At 37.6% G+C, this 8,553-nt stretch overlaps 1 protein-coding gene across 2 annotated transcripts; it reads right to left on the bottom strand.

The window, feature by feature from the left end:
• Positions 1–30: 30 nt before the first annotated feature.
• Positions 31–7,695, bottom strand: LOC141597324 (uncharacterized). Of its 2 annotated transcripts, XM_074417741.1 has the most exons (14): positions 7,587–7,695; positions 6,848–6,961; positions 5,390–5,451; positions 5,151–5,238; positions 4,986–5,047; positions 4,608–4,704; positions 4,066–4,506; positions 2,467–2,760; positions 1,959–2,090; positions 1,772–1,876; positions 1,590–1,673; positions 977–1,136; positions 768–822; positions 31–421 (listed from the first exon to the last, which is right to left on the bottom strand). In XM_074417741.1, the coding sequence occupies exons 2-14, from the start codon at positions 6,944–6,946 to the stop codon at positions 346–348; spliced, it is 1,755 nt and encodes a 584-aa protein (XP_074273842.1). In that variant the 5' UTR covers positions 6,947–6,961; positions 7,587–7,695; the 3' UTR covers positions 31–345. The 2 variants fall into 2 exon arrangements, with proteins under 2 accessions (XP_074273842.1, XP_074273841.1); XM_074417740.1 differs by lacking the exon at positions 7,587–7,695 and having other exon boundaries at positions 43–421; positions 6,848–7,007.
• Positions 7,696–8,553: the final 858 nt, after the last annotated feature.

Consider the following 8,553-nt stretch of genomic DNA (forward strand, 5'->3'; position numbering starts at 1 on the left):
ATGATGTATAAATGTGAGATACAAAACAGGTTTGTGTCCTAAAAAATTGGTTGTGGTTTTTCTACATCAAAAAGAAACCAAGTTTAAATAAGGCGAGGGTGTAAGCTTAGCTTAATGTTCACCAAAACCGCCACACAACAAATGACTTTCGGTCCTGTATTTCTATATGTTCTATGGTTGTCTTGTCTAGAGCAGCACAATAATTGTACAACAATATGGAAAACAAACCCACGTCGAGCAAGGCGACTTTAAAAAAAAAATCCCGCTGGTGTTTCTACAGCGACGACTCTTTGGCAGCCAGGTATGAATGGGTGCAGTAGCAAATATATACTTTGTTCTCAAGAATCAACCAAATGGGTTTCCACCAAGTGAAGGGTTCGGTGTAGGAGCAGCTGGGTTTACGGAAACCAATCCTTGAGGCCTGCATGGTTCGTTCAAAACTATTTAATGAATGCTGCCCAATCTAGGTGTATTAGCATGAGAAATGTAGCAGCATTTGAGGGTTTGTTTTCCTTAAGATGGATTCTAACGGAGTTGTTAAATGGGATAATTGGTGAAAAGAAAACCGCGGCTTTTGTAATATGCAAGAAATGCACAAACAAGTGAGGTTATGTGAATCTGAACCCCCTCACCCAGCCTTTTGGACGGACATAATAATATAATCCCTCTGTTCGAGCCAAATTCTATACGTTTTGTTCAATATTTGTGAGTCGAGTATACCATTTGATAAGATAGGTGTAGCCACTATCAAACAGCACAAATTTTACCTGGAAGGTGGCATGTTATTCTGGAATTGGCCGAGTTGCTGGCCCATGTATGCCCCTGATGATTTATATCAAGCGTCAGTAGCAAAATAAGCTCGGACTTCATAAAAAGCAATGCCAACTCATTGGCAGTATAGAGAAGTGTGATTATATACTAAAATGCGGAAAATGAAAGTATGGGTGGAAGTGCAACGATTACATTGAATTACTACCTGGTATAGGCGGTCTAATTGATGAACCATGAGGCGGCGCAACTGATGGATGAGAAGATGTGTGAGGTGGCATCCACGAGGGCCTACCGATACCAAGGCTAAATCCTCCTTGAGCTGCCATATTAGGCAATGTTGCGTGCAAGGAAGAAATAGAAGGGAACTGCACGAGAACATGTTTGTAAATTAAAAGAGTCAATCTCATCACACAATGCTACAGTATCTAAGTAAAAATATACCTAGTTGTTTTACGACCACGGATGACAATTTTTGTCTGTTTTCTACTTATAATTCTTTGCATGAATAGCAAATATATTAGCATTTGTACATGTTCACAGCATCTCACCGCCAGCCAGATGCTATCATGTTGCCCAATTCACAACGGCGAGCAACCAAGGTAAAGTTAATTATGGAGCCGTAACTATGCTAAAGAAGTTTTAGCTCCTAAATAAATGGTAAGACAAAATTCAAGAAACACAACTGACTTCAGATACCATCATCTGATGGTGGTTCTTTTTACGACAATTTTTTTGAGGATTGAGTCTCAATTCATTGCTGGAAACAAGATACACAGGAAAAAAAATCAGTCATATTAAACGTGTGATCGAAGACCTACCGCTGCAGCTTGCGAAGCAGATGCTGCAGCATTCGCATCAAAAGGATTAGCCGATTGCATTGGTTGAATAAATGTTGGTGTTGACTGTTCATGGAGAGGAAAAAATAGGAAATCAACTTTTATACATGAAAGTAGTAAAAGAACGCAATCTTAAAAGATGATGATGTAGAATGGACATATACCATTGCAGAGTTATATTGCATCGGAAGTCCCACGTTAGGAACTGGACCAGCTTGCCAAGCAGGTCCTTGATAAGGACTGGCCGGGTATGTTGCAGTAAAAAGATCCTGAAGTGCAATCCGTATACTGCTTTAGAATAATCTATCTAGCCATTAACTGAGAAAAAAGTGAATATGAGTATAACCATACCATCGGTAACTCTTGAGTCCTACTCGTATTAGCTTCTAGTATTTGAGCTTCAGGGACTGAAATAGGTTGTGGCGCTTGTGAGACGGCATGTGATGCTTGTTGTGCTTGAACAGCAGGATTCACAGTCACTCCCTGTGCATGCATCTAAAGCGTGTCAAAAGCATATATTTGAATTATTTATTTTTCTTGAAATGGCTACTTAAAATTAACATATTTTATCAGTCTAATCCATTTCCTCTGGTGCCAAAGACTCAATATATTTTGGTGTTGAATTATAATAGAATACAACAAGATAGCTCATTAAACTGGTTGCCCTTCTAAATTGCGAATTAGCGATCATATAATAGAATTATTGATGCAATTTTCATTGTGATCTAAACAACCCCAACCCAGTAGATAAGGCTGCATATGTGAAACCCCTACCCTTACCCCCATCATTTGCAGGGTCCCTTGTGGCATTGGAGTGATGTTGTATTGTTGATGTTGAAGTTGATTAGTAAATGCTCACCTGGCTGGTTAAGCCCAAAGAATCAAAAAGAAAGTCGCTACTGGATGAAGATGGAAACATGCCATTTGAAGGTATAAGAGCACCAGCATCACTAGTTATCCCAGACACGGGGGCATGAGTGGGAACCGACAACTCTGTGAGGACCGGTTCACCAATAACTGATTGCTGATCTGGAGTAACAGCAACAGTCAGAGCAAGCTCAAATGAAGCATCAAAATCAATCAAAGATGTTTCCTCTTTTAGCTCTATTGGATTGCCATTACTTAATTCCAAGCTATCAGAAGATGTCGTTCCCTGCAGGACAGATTATTCAACATGTTCAGCCAGTATAAATCGTTTTAAAAAAAAAATTGCTTGAGGAGAGTACATCCGATCCCTTGATGAAATTGTTCATCTTACAGCTTGAAGGAATTTTTTAGATGCACTCTCTTTTTCAAATAATTTAGAACAGTCGAGCAGTGTTGTATAATGTTACAGTGAGCAGCAGAATGAAAATTGATAACTAAAAACACTACATAAACATTTAAAATCATGTTCCAGATTATTAGCATACCACCAACAAAATATTTCCAAAACATAGTCATAACAAGCAGCACATCCAAACTTTCAGTGAAAACCAGTGAAAAGTAGCTGAAGAATATACTTTCTGCAAATCTCCTACAAAACCTCAGCAGTCCTGATTTACACGAAATCGACACAGACCTCAGCAGTCCTGATTTACACAAAATCGACACAGACCAATCATCAGATTCATCAGTACAAGTCTACCATGATACTGGCTGGTTTAGCAAACAAGCCAGAGTTACGAAACAAGCTGTCAAGAATCAGCAAGGATTACCATTCAATAACACTACCCCAGTGCCTCAAGGACTCCCGCAAATCACCGGGTAAGGGGGGTGCGGATGTATTCACAACAAAAAGAAACGTAACCAATGCAGAAAATGATGTACGGTGATTTCAAAGGAGCGTACATACGATAATAATAAATGTTGAGTTAGTAGTTCAAACAAGTTGAGCACCAGGTGATCTCCCTGAATAAACTTCTCTTTTATCTCTGTGTCTATGTTAAGGGAAGAAGAAAGACTTGTAGTTGATAAGGGACTTGTCACTATTTGTACCACCTTCTTCCCATTTCTATTGTCTCCGTTCGATTTTTGTAGTCTACGGACGTAAAATTTGTACATTAGGTTCTTTAGCAATATCAATATGTAAAGATACACTGTAAAAAAAATTCCACATTTGATGTATCTTCATATTAGTATTTCAAAAAAGCTGTAGCTGTTGGATATTACGAGAAAAATATTAGGTCACTGCCAAAATCAAATGGCGACAACATAAAAGAGGAAGGGGGAGTAATACTAAAAATTTGCGCTCTAAAGCTCAACGCATGTAAACGCAAACATCTAAAATGATATGATGGAGCCTGAAAAGAATCATTAATCAAAAGCCATACAGCCATTTCAAATAGAACATAAGATTTCTTTGAACATAGATAACTTATTAATGAACAATAAGAAAACTAATAGACTATAGTTGATAACATAGTCGTAAAAAACCCACTAAGCCAGTAATAAATGAAAGCGTGAATGCGACAGTCACCTGTGTTACAGCACCCTCAGCAATCCCACTACTATTAGCACTTGGAGGCTCGCTAACTTGAAGAGGCATGACATTCTCCCCCAGTAAATCTCCAACAGGCTGGACAGCAGGAAGGCTAGAATTACTTGAATCATTTTGGCTATCAGGTGACTTGATTTCAGGCTTTATTTCTCCTTCAGGACTAGGACGATCATCTGACTTTTTGCCATTAGAAAATCTATCTTCACGGCGCCAATTACTAACAATTACGGGAGTCACAGGATTTCTCCCATACTCACTGTACCTCTGATTGTCTTTATCAGATGCAGTGCTTCTTCTCACATCATGACTGGGACTTGGCCTGTCACTATAACGACGTTCTTTATCTTTCACTGAACTTCGAGAACTACTCTGATGTGGGTCTGATTGCCTCCTGTTTTCATTTGGTTCTTCTTTGTCACCCTAAAATATAGTAAAAATGTTTAGGCTAAGGAAACTACTAGCGCCACTGTCATGCGAGCATACTAGAAGAATGAAAAGGTTAATGGTTCAGATGAACTAACCATTTTCGACCGTGGAGGTTTGTCAATGCTTCTTTCACCAGTATATCTTCTGTCTACATAGACATGTTTGATAAAACTTCGTAGCTTGTCCCCGTTGCTAGGGAAAAAAGGCAATAAACAAGACAATTCAACAACTAAACAATTATGAAGAAAAATAATTTTCACTACTTCTCCTTTCATTTTGCCGCAGAATTAGACTATTAGCAGAGGAAAAAGGTCACCCCCATAAAGCAGCAGAGAACGGAAACTAAGAAAAGCTACATAATTGCGTTTAAGTGCCAGCAATAGCTACTCACAAACAAACGGAACTACTACATCCTAAGAAGGCAGCAATGTAAGCGCTTATAAAACAGAAAACAAAGAAAAAATAGATCTAACCTGCTATCAGGAGCCTTTAGATGCTGAGAATCCCATTCTTTGAAGAAAACTTCTTTTGCACGCTGAAAGTACAGTAAGCAACAAAAGCATTATTTTGAGAAACCTCATATGATCAATGAAAATATATATTATTGAGTCGTTGACTGTAATTTACTGTCAGCTGACCTCATTTCCTCCAGCCTGAAGAGATGCAATTTCTTCTGGCGTAAATTTAGCCATTGACACTGACTTAACTCGGTGCGTGAACTCACGGCTAAAAAGTACAAAACTTTGTCAGAACCCCAACGTCAACAACCTTCTGCCCCCTCAACTTATAACATCAAAATAAATGAAGCAGTTCAAGCAAGCATCACTGCACCGATTCTCAAACAAACAAGGTACCAAATTAATATAAGAGCACTTACTGAATTCCACAACAGTTTGTGCAAACAAACGTTGAGAAGGTGACACACACATATTGGGGTCCCTGAATAAAAAACATAAATAAGTATCTATATACACACAACTGATTTTCTTTGGAAAAAAATTACAGCACATATACACATTTCTGTAACATCTTAAAATCAGTCATGGATCCAAAAACCATAGCGCTAGCAACTAAAATTCTATCGTGGCCTTTATATTTAGAGAGCACCCTAACTTTCTCTGTCAGTTCATAAAGATAGAGGAGAAAAGAAGGCAAAACACTAGCATATTGTAAGGTCACTGGTGACATCCAGAGATGTTAATCAGTTCCAGCATCTAAATAACAACGTATGAAGGTTAACATAATACTTGAGAAGGTTCTCAAGATTTGATATGATTGCGGATACTTGAATATTTACACAGTAGTTTTTGAATTAAAGAATGTCATCAATTTAAACAGACTCAAAGGTTGGACATGATGCGAACGAGCATTTTTCCTTAGCAAAGCCAAAAAAAATTTGCAGGTGATCCCCATGCATCAAATTTCTAAGACTCCAAATTCTACAATCAACATGGAAAACAAAGCGAGATAAAACATGTCCATTTTTGACAATAATTACCCATTAGAAGTTTAGAACACACAAATAATGACGGAATTGGTTGCAATTCCGTTTTCTTTGACACTTTACTATATAAATCCACTTCTCAAATATCTTATATCAATTCTGCACCAAATACTTCATGCAAGTGAAAAACTATCATCTTGCTTGTAGTAGCTGCCCAAAACAAGAAAGTGTTCATGTAAAGATGCTACTCATATAACCTAAGGAATGGAAATAGCAACGTTGCCTTCTTGATGGCCACATTTCTAAGACAGTCACAGTGTGTGTAGTGATTTCCGAATGTTGACCATGATAGCTAAGACTTAAGTCTTCTTGACGGCGACATTTCTAAGACAGTGTGTGTAGTGATTTCCGAATGAGAATGACATGAAGATCCGCATAAGAAATACTCGTACAATAGTACAGTAGAAAGTAGCATTAACATAGTCGATCAAAACTAGAAATCCAGCTAGCAATTCCTTTGTTAAATGCCAACTTTTTGCTCAATGGAAGAAAACAATGAAACTAGATTACTACTAAAAAACCGTCTCAGACAAAAGTATTGGCGTAAACTTGTTGAACCTACCAAAAAACCCGAATCAACTATTACCAAAACCACCACAAATATAGCAAATTATTAAACTGAACAAGTGTGTCAGCAAAAGTCCTCCGGAATAATATTAAGCGGAGTTTCCATAAACGGACATCAAACAGATTGCAGCGAAAGTAGATAGCCAAAAAAATAACAGCATGAAAAATTTGTAGAAGCTACAAACTGTTTTCAATATTCCTTCTCCGTGAAAATTAGTCAACAGAATTACCATGTAGAGAGTATCAAGCAAAAGAAAATCATACCAAAATATCGCAATTAATACACTTGCGATTGCCAGGTTGCTTAAGAAGACCTCGAATAATTTTCTCATTTTTCTCATCTTCTTTCTTATTACTCGTCATTTCTCCAATCAATCCCTGCAAACTAAGCCCCTTCATATCAGCAATACTAACATAATGATGAAGAATCATCAACCAAAATCATATCAATGTCAAAACAAGAGCTAATTACAGCATTAACGAGTGATCAAGCACAAATTTAAACAAAAAAAAAAAAAAACAAGATCAAAACCCTAATTAATCAGGCAAATGTAAACCACTTCATATCAGCAACACTAGCATAATCAAGAAAAATATCGCGAAAATAACATATTTAGATCAAGATTAGAGCTAATTACAGCATCAATGAGTGATCACGCACAAACGTAAACTAAAAACAAGAATATGTAAACCAGTTCATGAAAAATCATCAAGCTAAAACATATAAATGCCGAAATTAGAGCTAATTACCGCGGTAATTAATGATCGAGCGCAAATTTAAACGGAAAACAAAATATATATGTAAACCACTTCAAATCAGTAAAACTAACATTATTACGAAAATTAATCAAGTAAATAACATAAAAAGATAAAATTATGAGCTAATTACAGCATTAATAAGTGATCAAGCAAAAAATTAAGCTAAAAACAAGAACGAAAACCTAATCAAGCATATGTAGACCGTAAAACAGCAAGAAATTTGAAGAAAAATCGAGAAATTGACCTGCGTCGTCGTCGGGATTTCAACTGTGCGATATTTGGAGAAATTTATCGACAATGTGCGTGGATTGATTTAGAGAGAAAAAGATGGAGACCAAAAGTTGATGAAGTGCACGTTGGAATAATTAAGGAGTAGTTGAAATTAAAATGGAAAAATTTGAAGAGGAGGTTTTATATACGTGAGTGAGGAGTTGTGTATGTAGTGCATGAGAGTATGAGACCACTACTTAGCTTGTACAGTTGTACAACTCATTTTTCAGAGTGGGGAATTAACTGAAATCAAACTGGAGATTGGAGACTAGTAAAAAGTCAAATGAGAGAGAAGAGATGCAAATTAAAAACGTATTTAGGGTTTGATTGCTCCAAATGAAACTTAATTACCACTCTCACCAATTTTTTAATCAAATCTTCATCAAATTACTCAATTATTAAAATCGTAATTCTCGTAATTAAATAACAATTGTTACTTCATTCTTTATATCAATTTAAAAAAATGTAAATAATCATGTAATTATTAAATTGAGGTTAGATAAACTTAGGATTTGTGAAATTAAGGTTTATGGGGAAGGGGTGGGAAGCTCGTCTGGAGGTATTAGAGGCATGTCGGTGAGCAAGGGCCGAGGGGGAGGGGTTCACATACAGATGGTTGGTCATGTTGGTGGCTGAGGTGGTGGAGGGAGGTGGTAGAATTGAAAAAGGGCGAATTAAAAAGAGAGAAAACTAAAAAATTAGGAATTGTAATTGATGGGACATATTCTGCACCCGCTGACCGAGTCAACATATTAAGCAAGGTCAAAGATATCCACAGCAAGTCAACCCCTTGGACAGCCTAGCCGACGCAGCCAGCCGGCCTGTCACTTGTATCTCGGCTAGGCAACTAGCCAGCCGGGAGGCCTATCCGCGTACTCACATCCAAGACCCCTCGGCATGGAGTCAACAGGGCCCGCCGGCCTGCCATGGGTCCCTCGGCC

The sequence above is a fragment of the Silene latifolia genome, chromosome 8 (genome assembly GCF_048544455.1).
Source record: "Silene latifolia isolate original U9 population chromosome 8, ASM4854445v1, whole genome shotgun sequence".
Taxonomy (NCBI): domain Eukaryota; kingdom Viridiplantae; phylum Streptophyta; class Magnoliopsida; order Caryophyllales; family Caryophyllaceae; genus Silene; species Silene latifolia.